The sequence below is a fragment of the Odocoileus virginianus genome, chromosome 1 (genome assembly GCF_023699985.2).
Source record: "Odocoileus virginianus isolate 20LAN1187 ecotype Illinois chromosome 1, Ovbor_1.2, whole genome shotgun sequence".
NCBI classification, from domain to species: domain Eukaryota; kingdom Metazoa; phylum Chordata; class Mammalia; order Artiodactyla; family Cervidae; genus Odocoileus; species Odocoileus virginianus.
Window position 1 is genome coordinate 11,845,036 of NC_069674.1, and position 21,405 is coordinate 11,866,440.

Below are 21,405 nucleotides of genomic sequence, written 5' to 3' on the forward strand. Positions count from 1 at the left end.
TGGGGGGCTACACCCCAGGGTCTCACGGTGGGTACCATGGCCTCTCTGGGGGATACGGGGAAGTTGGATCAGCGATCCTGCACCCTTGGGAGTCAACAATGGTTCTGGGAAACCTTCCTTGTCATCTGTCTGTCTCCCCGTCTGGGTTTTTCATGTACCCATCTCCATTTGTAGTTTTGTGTAGTGGTGAGCAGCCTTGTGCATCTGTCTTTAGCACTGCTGCTCTGATTGTTGTGAGAAAGGCCGTTAGGTTTGCTGGTCTCAGGATGGGCTCACCTTTGAAACTGAGTCGCGCCTATCAGGCTGCTTTCAGATGCTCAGGCCTTTCACACACTGCTGGTGTTTCCAAAGCCTCTGGGACATTGGGTGTCAATTATCTTCATCTCCTCCTCCTCTTCCTCCTTCTTCTTTGCCCCCTACCCCACTTCTTTTCATATAAGCTTATGGAAAACATATATGTTATTTTAATTTCCTGTGGATTGAGCATATTTCCACAGACTAATTGGCTATTTAAGATTCCTCTTCTGTGACCAGCTTCTCTTAGAAGGGGAGGATTTCAGTGGCTTGAAAGATGTGGGAGCAGGAACAGGAAGAAAGAGGATGGAAAGAGAATCTCAAGTTAAAGAAGGGCAGGCCCAGGAAGGCCAAGTATCCCGGATGCCACTGGAGACGCGCCGGAAAGTAAGGGGCAACCAGCCCTGGAGGCCTTCAACCCCAGGAGGACGCTCAGATTCCCCTGTGGGCAGAGGTGAAGCTCTGGGTCTTCTTTCCTGGGAAATAATACAATCCGTGGCTGTAGAAGGATAAAGGTGAGGACAGATACTGATGATGTAGAATCCGGATCCGTTTTGTCCAGGAATGAATTACTGAGGACCTAAACTAGGTTAGCGACAGTGTGTGTTGGAAACCACGACGGACAACGTTGTGGCCAGCTGGATGTGGAGCAGGAGGGAGAGGAGACACAACCGTGACTCCTTGCGGTTTGCTGTCCCAGCTATTTCTGGACCCCAGGAGGAGCAGGGGCAGGACCAGCCCTTATTAACTGTCTGCTGATTGTATCTTCTCTGTGGGGTGCAGATTACTCTTTAACAACTAGGGACCTCGACCTCAAGCTTATGGAATTTACCCAAGAGGAGCTAATTTGGAGGGGAAAAAGTTAAGACTTTGTAGTTTTAGAGACAGTTACAAATGGCAGAATGTGCTTTCAGTAGAGGTCTTGTGTTTATTAATTATGTCAGGACCAGAGCCTTTGAATCCATGGCTTAGGGAAGGCACAGACAAGGGCTATGCCAAGGATTTTTTCAAGAACCCGTCGAAATACTTCACTAAATATAATCATTAGTGTTAGTATTGGCTCTAAAATATGAAACCTGTAAAAATCAGAGTCAATAAACACTTAATCCAGTGTTGGTAAAAATCTGACATTAGATATTTTTCACTTTATAAAAATTCCTTATTATATGCATACTTAAATAGCTTACTCTTAAGTAATTTTAAGCAAAGAATATATATATACATATATATATACTTGTGTGTGTGTATATATATATATATACACACACACACATATATGTATGTATAATAAATAATTGATATTAGATATAGATATATATATACACACATATATATATGGACTTCCCTGGTGGCTCAGACTGTAAAGAATCTGCCTGCAATGCAAGAGACGCAGGTTTGATCCCTGGGTTGGGAAGATTCCCCTGGAGAAGGGAATGGCTACCCACTCCAGTATTCTGGCCTGGAGAATCTCGTGGACAGAGGAGCCGGGGGAGCTACCATCCATGGGGTCGCAAAGAGTCTGGGTGACTAAGCACACATGTGTGCATTTATATGCATTTTATGTATATTTATATATATATATATATATATATATATATACACACACACACACACATATATATAGTAGTTTGTTGTTTAGTTGCTAAGTTACATCTGACTGTTTTGCAACCCCATGAACTGGAGCCCACACAATGTGTGTGTGTGTGTGTGTGTGTGTGTGTGTGTGTAAAATTATTCTTAATCTAGTAATTTTAAGCAAAGATATATATACACATATATCTGTATATATATATACACACACATATATATGTAAAATATACTCTAGATCAACTAATTTTGGGCAATATTTATATATATATAAAATAAATAATGGAAGGGCACTTAACCAATGCTATTCCTTTCATCTTCAAAACAATCCTGTGTGGTAGATGCTATTTTTCCTACTTAATGAATAAAGAGCCCAAGTCTGAGAAAGGTTGCCTGATCTCAGTAAACAGCAGAGCTGAGATTCAAACCCAGACAGCCTAACTCAGAGCCTGAGCTTGTATTAATAATTGCTTTGCCATAATACCTTGAGTGAGCATAGTCTCTCACAAGGAAAAAGTGGTAAGGGCCAAAGATAAACACCTAAGGAATCTCTGCATTTTCAGAAGAGGAGAGGGAAGGCCAGGAAGGAAGTGGTTTGAGGTTGCAGACAATGAGGTTGGCTATAAGGTTAGAGGTGGTCAGAGCCTTGGGGACCAGGGAACGGCATTGTCCAGAGCCACTGAGTGGTCAGTGAGGATGGTGAGGGCTGATTGTCCTGACTGTTAAACACGTCTGCCCATGAGGGAAGTGCTTCAGTAACGAGCACATAGAGGAGGTCAGACTGCAGAGTGACTTTAAGCAGGAGGCTCAAGGTGAAGAAGCAGAGGGTTTTGTGACTGTACATCCATCGACATATACACCTTTTTCTGCTATGTCCGGGTGTGAGTAATAATCTGCTATAAATTCATAATGTGTTACTTTCTGCTTTTGGTTTTCTGGCCCCACGCTGAGGTTAGTATGATCAGTGTGAGTGCTGAGTGGGATGGAGCAGGGTGGGCAGACAGCGTGCTGCACCACTGTGTGTTTGCTACAATGAAGCACCACAAACTGAGTAGCTTAAAACAACAGGAATGTACTCTGTAGCAGTTCTGGAGGCTTAGATGTTTGAAATCCAAGTGTTGACAAGTGTGGTTCTCTCTGGAAGTTCTGAAGGAGAATGTTTCACGCGTCTCGCCTACCTCTGGTGTTCGCCAGCAATCTTTGGCATTCCTTGGCTCATAGAGACACCACAGAGACCCTGATGCCTGCCTTCATGTTCTCATAGCCTGTGTGTCTCTCCCCTGGGCACCTGTGTCCCAATTCCCACTTCTTTTAAAGGCTCCAGTTATTAAATTGTATGCTTAGTCGCTCAGTCGTGTCTGACTCTTTGCGACCCTTTGGACTGTAGCCCACCACGGATTTCTCATGGGACTTTTCAGGCACGAATACCAGAGTGGGTCACCATTTCCTTCTCCAGGGTATTTTCATGACTCAGGGATCAAACCAGCATCTCCTATCTCCTGCATTGCATGTGAATTCTTTGCCTGTGGAGACATCAGGGAAGCCCAGTCATTAGATTAGAACCCACTCCAACCCGCTATGGCCACACCGTAACGTGGTTACATCTGCAAAGACTCTATTTCCAAATGAGGTCATACGGGTACTGGGAGTTAGTTCTTGAACGTATGTCTTTGGAGGCACAGTTCTGCTTTTGTTCTTCACTTCTGTTTGTTTCCTTCTGTGACGGAAAAGCGTGGAGCTTGTTTAGTTTGACAGTAAGAGTGTTAACGGACAGGGCCCAACAAGGTCTCTTGGGTTGGAGACACTGACATCTCCGGTGAGTGCTTGAGTCTGTTCACAGCGTCGGTCTCATCTGCTCAGTGGGAAGCGCTGCCCCAGCTAGGGATGAGTGAACCGCTTGGCTCGCTTGTCTGTTCACCCATTCTTCAGCAGGCTGAGTCTTTGCTTTCCTCTCTGCAGAAGCTGGTCCAGCCATGGCGACTCCGTCCGCTGCCTTTGAGGCCCTTATGAATGGAGTGACGAGCTGGGATGTCCCCGAAGACGCCGTCCCGTGTGAACTGCTCCTTATTGGAGAAGCCTCCTTCCCGGTGATGGTGAATGACATGGGCCAGGTCCTCATCGCAGCCTCCTCCTATGGCCGAGGGCGCCTGGTGGTCGCGTCCCACGAGGACTACTTGGTGGAGGCCCAGCTCACCCCCTTTCTCCTCAACGCAGTGGGTTGGCTTTGCTCTTCCCCCGGGGCGCCCGTGGGTGTACACCCCTCCCTGGCACCCCTGGCCAAAATCCTGGAGGGCTCTGGAGTGGAGGCAAAGGTTGAGCCGGAAGTGAAAGACTCCCTGGGGGTTTACTGCATTGATGCCTACAATGAAACCATGACTGAGAAGCTGGTCAAGTTCGTGAAACGTGGAGGAGGCTTGCTCATTGGAGGCCAGGCCTGGGATTGGGCTAACCAGGGCGATGATGAGAGGGTTCTGTTCACGTTCCCGGGGAACCTCGTGACCAGCGTGGCCGGTGTGTACTTCACCGACAACAAAGGGGACACGAGTTTCTTTAAAGTCTCTAAGAAGATGCCCAAGATCCCAGTCTTGGTGAGGTGAGTGCATTAGCCCAGTGGGACGCTGGTCCCAGGTTAAAAAGCAGACAGATGGCTCCTGTCTTCAGGCTACTCCCAGGCTAACAGAAGAGAATTTGGCATTCAAGCATAGATTCATCATAAATCAACTGGAGTGTTAAAATACCCTGAGACACAGGAAGGGCAGGGTCCCTTGTTGCTGCTACCTTTTCAGACCAGGTGATTTAGCGCTTGGATCGGAGAAACTTCTTAGTAACCATTCTGTCCCCCAGCATCTAGCTTAGTAAAATGTATAGTGTACTGTAGTAGTGTTAGCCGCTCAGTCGTGTCCGACTCTCTGCAATCCCACAGGCTGTAGCCCGCCAGGCTCCTCTGTCCATGGGGTTCTCCAGGCAAGAATACTGGAGTGGGTTGCCATTCCCTTCTCCGGAGGATCTTCCTGACCCTGGGATCGAACACGGGTCCCCTGCGTTGCAGGCAGATTCTTTACCATTTGAGCTATAGGGAAGACCTAATAAAATGTATATATTGCTGAATCTCGGGGTTGGCATGACTGATCCAGGAAGGTCATAGGTCAAGGTTGCTTGCAAAGGAAATGTAAGGAAAAGGAAAACAGACAAAGTCTAGAGAGCTGTGGGAAAGGTTTTGAAACATCCAGCCAGATGGGATTAGGATGGAAGTAAGAGCTAGAGAATCCAAAAGCTGAGATACCAGAAAGGTGGCACAAGTCATATATGCTAATCTTAAATCTTAGAGATGATTTTATCTCTGGGAGTAAAACACATGATGATGGAGAATGAAGGAGGCAGGTGATGGATGCTGAGACAGGCTCCATGGAAAGTTCTTTGAGGGCATCACCCAACCTGTTCCATTCACATTGTCCTCCAGCACCTCATACAGTGTTGAACGTGGTTAGCAGGTGCTCAGTAAACATGTGTTGGATGGGTGAAGAAAGAGATGAGAAGCTGGAATAGTCCTAGCAGTAGAAAAATCACACCAGGCCCTACCCTATATTGTACATGAAGACTCTCAGCATGCTTGGAGCAAAAAGCATAGGTATTTCTGACTGACGGGAGCAGAGCAAGGTGAGGTTGGACTGGGTGAGGCGGGCACACCAGGGTTAGTGTAGAGACTTCGGGGAAGAGCTGTGGCCTCTCCTTGGCATGGCACTCCTGGAGCACCCCACAGCTCCATACCCAATGTGCAGTGAGAAAAGAGTTGTTCAGAGACACAGGGTTGATCAAACTTCCACTTACAAAGATCTCCGTTCTAAGGAACAGCAAGGTAAAACCTGAGCCGAATTCCACTAACAGCATAATCCCCTTTAGTTGAGTTCATTTCCTTAAAAGATGTGTTTCTCTATCAAAACCATACCTGTTTTTTCTTTGGTTATGCCTATATCTCTCTGAATCTGAATTTTTTTTCTTTATGGTTAAATCATGCATGTGTGTGCATAGGAGTGGATCCGCACATTTCAAACCTATGTTGTTCAAAGGCCAGCTATATTTTTGAATGATGATGATTCTTCATGGCATACTCTTTTAAACTACTTTTTCAATATTGCTAGATCCCTTGTTTTCTAATTTTTATTTTAAAATTATTAAATCATAACCCCACAATGTAACTCTTTTCATCTCTGTACATTATCTTTCCTATTCATTCATAATTTTACACCCTTGTCATCTTAATATACATGCTGTTTTGAATTCTGCTCATACACATTTTTCATTCTGTGTGATCTTTAAAATTATTAAAATTATAAAATAGAAAGATTACACTTTATGTAATCTTTAAAAATATAAAAATAATTATATATTATTACATGCTGTGTAATCTTTAAAATTGGCATTTATGTGAATGCTAATATATACCTCATTTATTTAATCATTGAAGATTTGGATCTTTCTTCAGCCATCTTGTAATTATATAATACTGTATTACATATCGTCAGTTCATTTTAGAAGTATCAGACAACACTAGATACCAACATGCTTCTATTAGAATTGAAGAACAGAGGTTATTTCCATCACTGGCAAGTTCAAGTTCACATTAAAAGTCCCTGTGGGTTTAGTTACTCTGCCCAGATGTCTTGTTATTTGTTTTTAAACCCACATTTGAACATGCAAGTGTGAATTAAGATATCTTTGACTTTGTCACTTGCACATTTCTTACTAAATTACATACTAAATAAGATCTTGAGATAAATTTTCTAAGAGTAAACCGTCCACAGGTCTTATCAAAATGAATCAAATTTTCATCAGGAGAAATTACTACTTTTATGATCATAAAAATAAAACCCTAAGTGACAAAACCAGATGATCCACTTTTAGCCTGGTAAGAACACCCACAGATGTCAGGGCACAAGCCTCAGAGTCACTGCCCTTACTTCCTGCATGGAAAGCACCATGGTCTCCTTGTAGAGGACTAGCCACCATGTGGCAGGAGGAGAAGGGGATGACAGAGGATGAGATGGTTGGATGGCATCACCAGCTCGATGGGCGTGAGTTTGAGCAAGTTCTGGGAGTTGGTGATGGACAGGGAAGCCTGGCGTGCTGCGGTCCGTGGGGTTGCAAAGAGTCGGACACGACTGAGCGACTGAGCTGAGCTGAAGCCGCCGTGTTGTCTGTGTGACCACACCACCGGTGCTCTGTTCCCTGAGCGATGTCTCCTCTTCCTTCCACTTATCCTCACTGGCCTCCGCTGTACCTGCAGGTCTGAGGGCAATGGCTGTTGTATTTGTGTGCAGAACCACCTTCTTTCTATTAAGTATTCATTTGAACAAATACTGGATCCACTGTCATAAACACAGCCTCATTTCAAGACTCCGGATACTGGGAAAAGCACCATTTTAGTGGAGGCCAACCTTAATAAGTTCCTAAATAATGTCTGTTGCTTGCTCTAAAACCTAGAGCCACAGATAAGCCTCATCTTTAAAGTAGGATTAATAATGACTACCTTTAAGGGTGGTTGTAAGAATTCAGTGAATGAAGAAACATGATCAGAGTACCTAAAACACTTTAGTTGTTTTGACATCAGCCTTCATGTTATGGTATATAAGCATATGAGGTCATGAATATCATTTCCAACCATTGAGATGTACCTGGCATCCATCGTTATGCTGCTTTGCCCCAAGTCATATGTTCTGCTCCAGTTGTTTAAGCTATTGATATCTTAACTGATGCTTTTCATATTTCCTCCATCAAACTGAGGCAGCAGCAGCAGGACCAGCTGCCTTGTTTTATCCTCTTTATGCATTTAATCAAGCAAGGACTAGACACGGGATTGGCTTTACCAAAAACGGGACTTGACACTGACTAAAACATATCATTAGGTAATCAGTCTAAGGGAGGTTTCGGGAGACTCAACCACAATGGTTTGCTCTATTTTTTTAATAAGAAGGCCCTTGTCCCATTTTGACACAAATCTCGGACTTCTGTTAGAGTTCTTATTCTGTGTTTGTTCATTCATTCATTCATTTAGGGCAGCGTTTTTGTTGAGTATATGCTATAATCTCAGGCATTATTTCTTATTTCAAGAAAATGATTTCCAAAGATCTGAGAATCAGAAGTGCAGAAACATCTCCAATAACCAGGCTTGGAGGAGATACAAAAAAAAACAAGTCCCTGTTGTAGGAAGAGGGCTGTGATATCTGGGCTCAGAAGAACTCAGAAACCTTAGGTTGCTGCTAGCAGCTGCACACCGTGCCAGTGTGCTTTCCACTGTCTTTCTACCTTTAAATGGAAAGTGCTTGAGTATAGTAGAAGGTCCTTGCCCTCATTTCAGCTATTACTCCATTGAGGCTGGTTTTCAGTCTTCAGGGATCTGTGTGTATTCATAATCATCAGGGATGCAGAGAAAAGAATGTAGAACAACAGTCATGCTTTGAAATGTCCACATGCTCCAAATTCCTTGGCTTGAAAACACTCCTGTGAAACCTGAATTGGCAGACATTAGAAATTGATGTCATAGATAGATAGATAGATAATCTCCACTTCATTTTGAAAGATAGTCAAGGGATATTATATATAAAACAGTCTTTTGAATTCTAGATTATGAAGATACCAGAATTTTGAAAATTGACTATCTATGTGAAATAAGTAGTACAAATGAAACAAGAAGCCTGCCAAATTACTGAAGATAACATGAATATGACTTCCCAGGTAGTTCTGAAAACAACTGAACTCAGGTCTCCTGCATTGCAGGCAGATATAATATCTGAACAGATATTAATAAACTAATTTGTAACAAGGATCCACAAGTCCTTGGAAGTCATTACTAGGATAGATAGAATGCTAACTGCCGATGTTAAGTCAGGGTCATGACCCAGTGAGGTGGGGTGAATGTACATACCTACCAAACCCTGTGCTTCTTACTACATTCCTAGCCATATATAATAAAATTGTATTAACTGGTTCTCACAAAATAAACTAGAAGTTTTTAGAGAGTGAATTCAAGTGGGAAGATGTGCCACTTTAGAAGAGAAATTGCTAAATCACAATTCAGTTTTCTTTTCCTTTTTATAAACATTTTCCCTTCTTCAATTTCAAAATATATGCTTACTGGGAAAAAGGGAAATAGTCCCAAAGGATGCAGAGTAAAAAGTGAATGACTTTCGTCCCCCACCTCTGCCCTTATGAATTCTTCTTCTGCCCAGAGGTAATCACTGCCTACAGTTTGCACTGTCTTTTTTGATACTAACTCTGTATGAATTCTTTCAGAAATAAGAGGATAGGAAAGTTTTTGTAACTTGATTTATTAAACCAGTGTTTCTCTGATACTAAAGCCAAAGAAAGACATTGCAAGATAAGAAAACTCAAAACAATGTCCCTCATGAACATAAATGCAAAAATTCTTAATAAAATATTGTAAATAGATTATGATATGTAAAAAGGATAATACATCATGACAAGGCTTATTCTAGGAATGCATGGCTGGTTTAACATTCAGATATCAAATTAATTAACAGTTTAATTATTTTCTTAATACAAAATAAATGAGAAACATCATATAATTCAATAGATGCACACAGAAAAAAAAACTGACAAAATTCAATATCAAATCATAATAAAATTTCCACAAACCAGAAATAAAAAGGAACTTCTCAATGTGATGAGTCCTTCTTGAAAATCCAATAGCCAAGAATATACTTTCTAGTGAAATACCCTGAGATTGAGAACAAGGCCAGGAAGGATATTTTTATTGTATTTAACATTGTACTTAAGTTTCTAGCTAGTGCAGTAAGACAAATAGGAAGGCATAGAGATTAAAATTAAGAAACACACCTATGTTTGTTTGCAGAAAACATGATTATCTATATAAAATATTCTTAAAACTCTGCAAAAAAAGTTACTATAATGAGTTTAGCAAAATTTCAGGATACAAAGTCAATATACAAAAATATATTTTTATATACTAGTAATTGGTCATTGAAATTAAAAATACAGTATCTGTTAAGACAAGGCCCCAAATCATGAAATACTAGCAAATAAATTTAATAAAATGTGTCACACAACATGTATGCTGAAAACCACAAAACATCACTGTGAGAAATTAAATAAAACCTAAAGAAATAGTGAAATACACTATGTTGATGGATCAGGACACTCAATATTTTTAAGATGTCAGTTTTTCCCCAAATTATCTATACATTCAGTGCAATCCCAACCAAAGTTCAGACTGGTTCTAAATTTAGATGCAAATGAAACTAAGGAAATTTCCAAACTTACAAGAAAGCTAAAGTGATCAAAACACTGTATAATAGTTGTCAGTCTTTTCTATTATCACCTCTGATTCGAGGTCATAATTAGAATGCTTTCGTCACATCTAGATAGTAAAAGGACAGGGAAGCCCGGTGTGCTGCAGTCCATGGAGTTGCAAAGAGCTGGACACGACTGAGCGACTGAACAATGAATAGCAAAAATAATGAAAGATTCCACTCTTAGTTTCTTCCAGTGCATGTGTGGTTTCATTTTTAAAATTTATATCTCTGATACAGTTGAAAATTTTTCTGTGTATTTGTGTGACATCTGGGTCCAGTTCATCTTTTCCCAGTAATATAAAATGCCACCTTTTATTATACAGTAGTACCCATGTTCACCGTGTTGCCTTTAATTTTTTAACAAATGTACATTTTTCTGAGTTGAGAATTAACTTGTTTTTTTTGTTTGTTTGTTTGTTTTTTGTTTTTTTTGTTTTTTCCGTTTATTTTTATTAGTTGGAGGCTAATTACTTTACAGCATTGCAGTGGTTTTTGTCATACATTGAATTAGCCATGGATTTACATGTATTCCCCATCCCGGTCCCCCCTCCCACCTCCCTCTCCACCCCATCCCTCTGGGTCTTCCCAGTGCACCAGGCCTGAGCACTTGTCTCATGCATCCAACCTGGGCTGGTGATCTGTTTCACCCTAGATATACATGTTTCGATGCTGTTCTCTTGAAACATCCCACCCCCGCGTTCTCCCATAGAGTCCACAAGTCTGTTCTATACATCTGAGTCTCTTTTTCTTTTTTTGCATATAGGGTTATCGTTACCATCTTTCTAAATTCCATATATATGTGTTAGTATACTGTAATGGTCTTTATCTTTCTGGCTTACTTCGCTCTGTATAATGGGCTCCAGAATTAACTTGTTTTTATAATCTACCTTTTCACTCAAAACAAGAATTCCGTTTCTTCCATCCTTGCAGTTTTCTGTGTTCACTCCTTACTGCCCAAGTTGTTTTGAAATCATCTGGTTTTCTGGTTGTAATTTGGTTTTACCTTAGCTTTGTTTCTTTGTTCACTTTGTTTTTAACACTGTGGCTCATATTAATTCAGAATGATTTCTTGCCAATTACATCAAATGTCACAAGAACTTTATCAGCAGTTTTTCAGCATTAGTTATACAACACATTGGCACTTTTGCCCACCACTGCTTCGTGTAGACAATCTGTTCCTATATTGTATTTATTTTTGTTTTTCTAGACCTACAGCGTAACCTCAAGTAACTTCTCTGAAAAACTTTAGTGAGTGGTGAATTTCATAAGTCCTTTTGACACTTTCAGTATTCTCTATGCAGTGAAGAGTCTTACTGAAGCTATGTGTCATACAGAAATATTTTCATTGCACTGAGATACTATTTTTAGGGCACTGATTTCACTTTTTTCATTGAAAGTAATTTGGTTTTCGCTTTTCTTTGTACTCTAAAGCTCATAAACTTGCTATGAATTGACCAGACCTTCTCTATTTCATTTATACTGGTTTGCATTCATATAGTCAGTTCAGTTCAGTTGCTCAGTCGTGTCCAACTCTTTGCGACCCCGTGGACTGCAGCATTCCAGGCTTCCCTGTCCATCATCAACTCCCAGAGCCTTCTCTAACTCATGTCCATCGAGTCAGTAATGTCATTTCATTCTAAAAACTCAGATCTTTTTTTTCAGCACAAAGAAATTTTCATAAAATTAAGTGTTTATTTCTTCTTTGTTCTTTGCTTTTAGAACTGCTTGATAGCCATTAGTCTTCTTATCTATCATTCATTTTCTCTTAATGAATCACTTCACTCAACCTGTCTGTTGGTTTATTCATAGTCTTCAGCTACATCAATACTTATTTTTCTGCCCTTGTATTAAATAGGATTATCTATTTGGCAGTTATATTTTTATTCTGATTATTAACTTTTTATAGTAGCCTGTCTCTTTTTTTTTTCCTGCAGAGAGATAATATATCTAAAAACTCTCCAATGATATACAATATTTATTTAGGACCTTCTCCAGGTATCACTTATTTTGGAGGGAGTTGGTTTTCCCTTTGTTTAGTTTGTTGCTTATATTTAGTTTAGTTGCTTATATTTCATGCTATTAATTTTCATCAATTATTTTTTATTTCTGTTCAAGTGTTAAATGGCACTGAATTTCTAGATTGGTCATTATTGGTTACTGAAGTACATTTTCTCAGGACAAATGATAACCCCTGTTGTTTTTGTTTTCTTGATCTTCTTTCACTTATGTGCAGTTCCAGATTCTTCTTTTCTCATGGATTTCTGATCAATTTGGTTTATATTTCCTATTAATTCCTCCTGTCCCTGTTTGCTGATTGCACTCTTCTTGAAATTTAGTACTATCATGGTTTTATTCTTTTTTATGTAACTTTTTATTTCATTTCAGAACAGAGAGGGACAGGAAAAGTAAAAATCCACTTAAGGTTTTTTAATGAAAACAATCGTTTGTCTTCCCCTGCACATAAGTCGTGGCTGTTGGAAATAACAGACAAAACTCTGATGATGTCCCAGCCTCATCAGTGAGCAGGACCTCACCTAGGATCCTGCTGATGAAGCCCTACTATTGACACAGTGCCTGGGTCTTGACTTGACACATTCAGTGTTTCTCATTTTGTTTTAACAGGCTAGTGTATAAACCTTAATGCCAAGGTAGATCACCTCTTTACTGACTGCACTTGTAAGACAATTAATTGCATGAAATTTATGAACAGAACTCATTATAAGAACTAAAACATTTTTTATTTAATTTTGTATACATAATCTTTGTGTATGTTTAATTTGCTGATTTTTATTGTATATATTATTAATATATATATCAATATTGACTGGGCTTCCCTGGTGGCTCAGATGGTAAAGAATCCGCCTGCAATGCGGGAGACCTGGGCTCAATCCCTGGGTTGGGAAGATCCCCTGGAGGAGGGCATGGCAACCCACTCCAGTATCCTTGCCTGGAGAATGCCCATGGACAGAGGAGACTGGCGGGCTACAGTCCATGGAGTCACAAAGAGTCAGACACAGCTGAGTGACTAAGCACACATTATTATTAATTATATACAATAATAATTTTTATGTATAATATACAATATTATATACAATACAATTATACATTTTATTATATATTTATTTTGTATATTGTATGTTATATATGCAAATATATACAATGCAATTATTTATATATAATAATATTAATATATATAATAAAATCAGAAAATTAAAGATATACTAAGATGTTGCTGGAGAAATATAAATGTCACAAAAAATAGAACACTCTGGCTGCTCTATAAAGAAAGAATGACTTCTTTCTTTAGGCAAATGATCACTGGAAGCAACATTGTAATCACAAGGTTGTCTGGTGATTTTGCAATCAGAGCAAAAACAGCTGAATGAGTGGTTTTAATGCTAGTGCTTCAAGGAGCTGGAGAGCCATCTTACAGGGTGATGCCTTTATCTTCAGGAAAGGTTTGGGCCTGCTGAGAGGACTGGAGTTTCCCCATCAGTTAATTACAGCTCTGCCAACACAGAGGGTCCAACACAAATACTCCAGACATGCTGCTACCTGACCCCCATTTTTCAGTGTTTCCTTACAGCTCCCTCTGACCATACAGTCACTCAGAGTTAATGAGAAGGGCTTAACCAGCTCTGGGATCTCAGGCTTAGAGAGAGAGATCACTCTACCTCATTCCCTTCATGATCCCACTGTCGGGGGCTGAATCCCCATTTTGGGGTTATAGGTGTCCCAAAGCCTTATGGGAGTTTGTTACCCTTAGAAGGACCACTTGAGCTTCCCCGATGGTTCAGAATCTGCCTGCAGTGCAGGAGACGCAAGTTCGATCCCTGGGTCAGAAACATCCCCTGGCGGAGGAAGCGGCAACCCACTGCAGTATTCTTGGCTGGAGAATCCCACGGACAGAGGAGCCTGGAGGGCTCCATCCAAAGGGTTGCGAAGAGTCAAACACAACTGCGCATGCTCACACACAGAGACGGAAATAGTTGTGATGAGAAAAGCCTTATAGCATGGATATACATCCCTCCTGTTGGGCCGGACGTGAATGTATGGAATTCTGGGTGTAGACACTCAGTCCTCTTGGGTTCAAGTAACAGGAGGGTCTCGCAAGAGTTGAGGCCCAGCTCCCTGCCCCATCTTTGAGATTATAGTGGTTCTTCACTCGAGCCCCTAACTCACTCAGCTCTGTGTTGGCTTTATTTGCAGAAAGTTAGTGGCATGAAATTATAAACAAGCCCCCTTAGAATGAAACCACGATTTCTCCTTCAGTTCTTTATATGGGGCTTAAAAGGCTGGACACTTAAATCCAGACTATTTAAGATACTGTGTTGAGTAAACCCAGCAGGACTTCTTTCAAGATTTCCTTTGGAGGGTTAATACACAGAGAATGACAGAGCAGAATCAATGTCGAGGCGCTCTGTCTTCCCTCCAACAAGTCTCCACACTCAGTGAGCTCAGGTCTGTCCTAATTCTCTCCTAAGAGCTAAAGATGAGATTCCTAAGTCGGACGCTTGCTACGTGCTGGGTGCTGTGCTGAGCACTTTGTAACAGAGAATATGTGTGTCTTTTGCAGCTGTGAGGATGATCTCTCTGAGGACAGAGATGAGCTCCTGCACGGGATTTCCGAGCTGGACATCACCAATTCGGACTGTTTCCCATCCCAGCTGCTAGTGCACGGGGCCTTAGCCTTTCCCCTGGGCCTAGATTCCTACCACGGCTGTGTCATAGCGGCTGCCCGCTACGGCCGGGGCCGGGTGGTCGTGACCGGCCACAAGGTCCTATTCACCGTGAGTAAACTGGGCCCCTTCTTGCTCAACGCCGTCCGCTGGCTGGACGCGGGCCGCAGAGGCAAGATCGTGGTGCAGACAGAACTGAGGACTCTGAGTGGGCTGCTCGCCGTGGGGGGCATAGACACCAGCATCGAGCCCAATCTGACCAGCGACGCCAGCGTCTATTGCTTTGAGCCCGTGAGCGATGTCGGAGTTAAGGAGCTGCAGGAGTTCGTCGCCGAGGGCGGGGGCCTGTTTGTCGGAGCCCAGGCCTGGTGGTGGGCCTTCAAGAACCCAGGCGTGTCCCCTTTGGCGCGGTTCCCGGGAAACCTCCTCCTCAACCCCTTTGGCATTAGCATCACCAGCCAAAGCCTCAACCCGGGGCCCTTTCGTACCCCCAAGGCGGGGATAAGGACCTACCACTTCCGTTCCACCCTGGCTGAGTTCCAGGTTATCATGGGCAGGAAGAGAGGGAACGTGGAGAAGGGCTGGTTGGCCAAGCTGGGCCCCGACGGCGCGGCTTTTCTGCAAATCCCCGCCGAGGAGATCCCCGCCTACATGTCGGTGCACCGGCTCCTAAGGAAGCTGCTGAGTCGCTATCGGCTCCCAGTGGCGACCCGTGAGAACCCCGTCATCAACGACTGCTGCCGGGGTGCCATGCTGTCCCTGGCCACCGGGCTCGCTCACTCCGGAAGCGACCTCTCTCTGTTAGTCCCCGAAATTGAAGACATGTACAGCAGCCCCTATCTGCGCCCCTCGGAATCGCCCATCACCGTGGAGGTCAACTGCAACAATCCGGGTGAGGATGGATGGGAGCCCGGCGGGTAGGAACGTGGGGGGATGACTTCCGCAGCTCAGCTGAGGTCTGGTCACCTCCGGGGCCATCTCCAACCTCTGCCATGCAATCTCAATGAGGTGGAGGTTGGGGTTTTAGGGAATGCTTGGAAGATGAGAGCCGGGGCGGCAGGGAGGCAGAGCCCCTGGAGGGTCTTTGGAAGCTGGGTGCAGATGGAATTGTGTGGGGGAGGATAACGCCTGCTCTTCCCTGACTCTTGGCAGGCACCAGGTACTGCTGGATGAGTACCGGGCTCTACATACCCGGAAGGCAAATTATTGAGGTCTCCCTGCCTGAAGCCGCTGCCTCTGCTGACCTGAAGGTAAGGCATGCCCCATCTCCCCGCATAACACAGAAGCCAGATGCTCCTGCTTTCATAGTCGGCATCTTCTTCAATCCTCCTACACACCCTACTGGCAATGTTGTTGTTAAGTCGTGTTAAGTCTCTCAGTTGTGTCCGACTCTTTGCAGCCCCATGGACTGTAGCCCACCATGGACAGGACTGCTTCTGTCCATGGAATTTTCCAGAAAGATGACTGGAGTGGGTTGCATTTTCCTCTCCAGTTGGCAACACAGAGCATGTATTTCTGCCCTTTGGTTGCTTAGGATGAAACAGCTAAGGGGCAGAACATCTAACTGATTGACTTAAATGTATGGATTTGATACATTTCAGAGCCCAAGGGCTCAACCCTGACCAACTTCTGGCCGAAGTGTTGTGTTTTTAGCTTAAATGTCATGGGTGGGGAGAAGAAAGATACCAGATGGCTGGTGCCCTAGAATACAGTGGCATCCAGTAAATCTCAGTTCACATTTCATCCCATGTACATCTCACACAGAAGCACGAGGTGCTACACATTCAGGCTTCTTCCCTATGACGTCACACACTTGCCCAGTCCACTCCAGCTCTGTCACTTTCACACATACATACACCCACACACACACACACACCCTGTTTGCAAAATTCAGATACCGTCCTGCTCTGTCCCCCTTGAGGGTCATTGTGATGGCTAGCATCCATTTTGTTTTTTTGTGCCTGTATCTGTTCTGGAACTTGTTTAGCCATAAACTCCGGAAAACAGTCCCAGGACACCACTGAGGACAGGGGTCACTCCACTGGCCCAGGAACAGGGGCCTTGGAGAACAGGAAGAACTGAATCAATCCTTCCCTGCATCAGCCGGTCACACTGCTTCCTCCTGGGCCTTCTCTCTGGTCAGAAGGCAGGATGCCCTCTGCCCGGAACTTCCCAAAGCCAGATTCACCACCATGGAACAGGCAGCCTGGGATTCTTTGTTACAGAGACACCCAGGGACTCTGGGTGAGAGTGGCTCTGCCCAGAATTAGCGTCTGCGTCACACCTGGTGCCCCTCCGGCGTGCGTCTCAGCAGGACCCTTCGTAGAGCAGTTTGACCCCGTGAGAGTAGATTTACAGGGTCTGTTCCATACGACCTTGGGGGGTACACTTCCATGGGTTTCGAACACAGGGCTTACAAGTGGTGGGATGCCTGGACCTACCTGAGGTTCCTGGACCCATGACCCTTCCTGTCCCCCTGTCCCGGGCACTGTCCCCTTCTGCCCACACGCGCCCCAGGGTCACACTGCTCGGGGATCTCTCTGCTCCAGATACAGATTGGCTGCCACACCGATGACCTGACCAGGGCCAGCAAGCTGTTCCGAGGCCCCCTGGTGATTAACCGCTGCTGCCTGGACAAGCCCACCAAGTCCATCACGTGCCTCTGGGGGGGCCTCCTGTACATCATCGTGCCTCAGAGCAGCAAGCTGGGCACCGTGCCCGTCACGGTTAAGGGAGCTGTGCATGCTCCCTACTACAAGCTCGGTGAGTGGACACCTTGGAGTGAACCCCGAGGCACATGGAGAAGGGGCGGTGAGGAGGCCCTCTGGGGCTGCCTGGTGTAGGAAGAAAGAGAGGTTCGGACTGGCAGAGGGAAGGGAGGTCTGCTTCCTTAAATTTGAGGCCAAGGAGATAAAGACCAAACCACATCACTTCCCTGGAACCTTTGTAGAAGAAGGTTAGAGGGGTATGTGGTTGTTGACGTCCTTGGTGTTCTCCTACTGGGGGGGTTCAGGTGGTATGTCTTAATGGGAGGGACTTGGGAAAGTGAGTTTCAAGCCCTGTGCCCTGTCTTCCAGGGGAGACAACCCAGGAGGAGTGGAAGCGGCAGATCCAGGAGAACCCAGGTCCCTGGGGAGAGCTGGCCACGGACAACATCATCCTGACAGTGCCAACCGCGAACCTCCGCACCCTGGAGAACCCCGAGCCGCTGCTTCGCCTCTGGGACGAGGTGATGCAGGCCGTGGCCCGGCTGGGGGCCGAGCCCTTCCCGCTGCGTCTGCCTCAGAGGATCGTTGCCGATGTGCAGATCTCAGTTGGTGGGTGCCCAGGGCAAACCTCTGTGCATGCTGCCCCCCTCAGGGCCTTGCTTTATCAGATGGCACTAGTGGGAAAGAACTAGCCTGCCAATGCAGGAGACACGAGAGACGCGGGTTTGATCCCTGGGTTGGGAAGATTCCCCTGGAGGAGGAAAAGGCAATCTGCTCCAGTATTCTTGCCTGGAAAATTCCATGGACAGAAGAGCCTGGTGGGCTACAGTCTATGGGGTCACAAAGAGTCAGACACAATGGAAGTGACTTAGCACATGCAATGTAATCCTTGCCATTTAAATGGAAAGGGAGAAAATACATTAAAAAGGAGACTGGGCTGTCGCCCCCAGCAAAACATCAGAAACTACCTAAGTGTCCAACAGTCACAGGAGGGTTAATTAATGTACTTTCGATGGATGTTAGGAAGACATGTAAAGAGAGATTTTGATGGCATAGGAAAACATAATGAGATTAATTAGTGAAAGTTGCTCAGTTGTATTCAACTCTTTGTGACTCTGTGGTCTGTAGCCTACCAGGCTCCTCTGTCCATGGGATTCTCCAGGCAAGAATACTGGAGTGGGTAACCCTTCCCTTCTCCAGGGGATCTTCCCAACCCAGGGATCGAACCCAGGTCTCCCGTGTTGCAGGAGGATCCTTTACCAGCTGAGCCACCAGGGAAGCGTTATGTGACACATAAAAAGCAGGCCCTAGAACCATACGTACACGAGTTTGAGCAAACTCCAGGAGATGGTGAAAGACGGGAAGCCTGGTGTGCTGCAGTCCATGAGGTTGCAAAGAGTCAGACATGACTGAGTGACTGAGCAGCAAACAACTATATGTACGCAGTATGTTAAAATATGTAACAGTTTTAGTCAGCATGTCAGGAGATGTTATCCAACAGTGGAAATGGTGCAGACAGTAAGGGCTGGCTTTCATAGACATTTGTCAGGGGACTTTAGGGAGTGGAGAAAGATAGCAGAGGGCCTCTTCCTGGGTCACAGGGGTTGGGAGAAAGCACTGAATAAAGGGCTCGTTGCCAGTGGGTCAGGAAGCCTGAAAAATGAAGAGTGTGTGAAAATTAAAGAGCCATGGAAATTCCCTCTGGACCATGTTGTCCTTGGCGTACTCAGATGATCACCGTAAAGAAGTGCCAGCGTGGACAGCTCCATAATGAGGAGGGGACCACAGGTTCTCAATTTTGAGGAAAAGAGTATAATGACGGGACCACGTGGACAGAGCACTCCCAGAGAAACAGAAAAAAAATGGAATAGTAATGTAGACAGTGATCCAAAACCTGCCTCAGTACCTATGGCCGGTCAGAGTGAGGATGAAGGCATTCTTACAGAATGAGAAGATAAGGAGGAAAGCTGGGAAGGGCCTGGCTTTGCCTTTCTGAACATTCTGGGTGTTTGGGGAGATACAGTAGACAGAAGAATTAGGCGGGTGGGGAGCGCCCTAACCCTCTCTCCCGCTCCTGCCTTTCCCAGGCTGGATGCACGCAGGCTACCCCATCATGTGCCACCTGGAGTCGGTGCAGGAGCTCATCAGTGAGAAACTCATCAGAACCAAGGGTCTCTGGGGCCCCGTGCACGAGCTGGGCCGCAACCAGCAGCGGCAGGAATGGGAGTTCCCCCCGCACACCACCGAGGCCACCTGCAACCTGTGGTGTGTCTACGTGCACGAGACGGTCCTGGGCATCCCTCGAGGACGAGCCAACATTGCTCTGTGGCCCCCGGTTCGGGAGAAGAGGGTCCGCATTTACCTGGGCAAGGGTCCCAATGTGAAAAACTGGAATGCCTGGACGGCCCTGGAGACGTACTTACAGGTACTGGGCCAGCGTGGAGGGGGGGTTTCAGCGGGAGCCCCACTGCGGGGGACCCTGGGCAGACAGTATCGTGGTGACCGGGGGTCACCTCTCACTAATCTGCAGCTCACCCTGGGCTGCGGGAGGCTCTGACAAAGTCCAGGAGTGAAGGTCCTAGTGGATGATAACCCTCAGCATCCCTTTGCAGTACCCGAAAGCGGATGTAATTGCATCAACCCCGCCATTCACCCTGGGATTTTGAAGAGATTTATGAGAGTAGATAGAAAGCTCTGGGAGATAGTGAAGGTCAGGGAAGCCTGGCGTGCTGCAGCCCATGGGGTCGCAAAGAGTCGGACATGACTGAGCGACTGAACAAAATCAGAAAGCAGTAAGAAAGCTTAAAAGTGGTAGAGGCAAAGGTAATACTACAAATATAGCTACTGTCACGGCTTTTAAACCCAGGCATACCTGAGACCGAAGCCAAACTGCTGTCTAGGCAGCTCGCTAAAGCCAGTCACACTTTCATGGGCACACACACACAGACACAGTGTGTGGGATAGGAGCTGTTTTTTTCCCCTAGGTGAGTAAACAGTCTTCTCATTATGACTTGTCTGTGCCTCAGTTTCCATGTTATAAGCAAGCCATGATTCCTAACTGGACTGGACGTGGGGGCGGCCCCTGCCTTTCAGTTATCACCCAGCACCCAGTTCCAGCCCCCCAGTCCCTGGATCCGTTCCCAGCTCACTGTGGAGGGTTTTATCACCTTGGGTCCTGGAACTCAGCCTCAGGCCAACCCCACCCTCTTCTAGTCCCTCCACCTGCTCGAGTTCTCACTGTTGGTTCCCTTCACCACGAAAATGACAGGGAGACTGCCAAGAGACTGCTGTAACCCTGTGTTGGGACAGAACTTCCTCCTCGGTGAAGTCGAGTTGAGGTTGGAACTGCTAATGTCCCTCTGAGTTCCCGAGCTCTATACCCCAACCTACTGTGGGCTGTTTCCAATGGCACCAAGATGGCTGTCTTTTCCTAAAATTCTGTCTTACTCTTAACTCTGGCCACCTAGACGATAGATGGCCCAGCAGGTAAAGGATCCACCTGCAGGGCAGGAGACCCAGGAGATGTGGGTTTGCTCCTTGAATGGGGAAGATGCCCTGGAGGAGGAAATGGAAACCCACTCCAAGTATTCTTGCCTGGGAAATCCCATGGACAGAGGAGCCTGGCGGGCTGCAGTCCCTGGGGTCACAAAGAGTCAGACACAACTGATCACAGGGCACACACAGACTATATATTGCCCTTGCTTTTTCTGGACTCCCTTTTTTTCCTAAAGACCATTTTGGTCACCTTGCAAATTGATAGAGACCTCCTGCTAATGCAGATTATGTCAGGGTCGACGTGGCAGTTCC

General features: G+C 45.1%; 1 protein-coding gene across 5 annotated transcripts in view; it reads left to right on the plus strand.

Moving 5' to 3' along the window:
* The window catches only part of TCAF1 (TRPM8 channel associated factor 1), a 47,001-nt gene that overhangs the window by 19,758 nt on the left and 5,838 nt on the right, over positions 1–21,405 (plus strand). For all 5 annotated transcript variants that reach the window (XM_070461755.1, XM_070461722.1, XM_020871012.2 and 2 more), the window contains exons 2-7: positions 3,841–4,474; positions 14,788–15,782; positions 16,043–16,140; positions 17,440–17,653; positions 17,968–18,207; positions 19,686–20,023. In XM_070461755.1, the coding sequence (XP_070317856.1) occupies positions 3,855–4,474; positions 14,788–15,782; positions 16,043–16,140; positions 17,440–17,653; positions 17,968–18,207; positions 19,686–20,023 (2,505 nt within the window). In that variant the 5' untranslated portion in view covers positions 3,841–3,854. The remainder of the gene's footprint in view (positions 1–3,840; positions 4,475–14,787; positions 15,783–16,042; positions 16,141–17,439; positions 17,654–17,967; positions 18,208–19,685; positions 20,024–21,405) is intronic.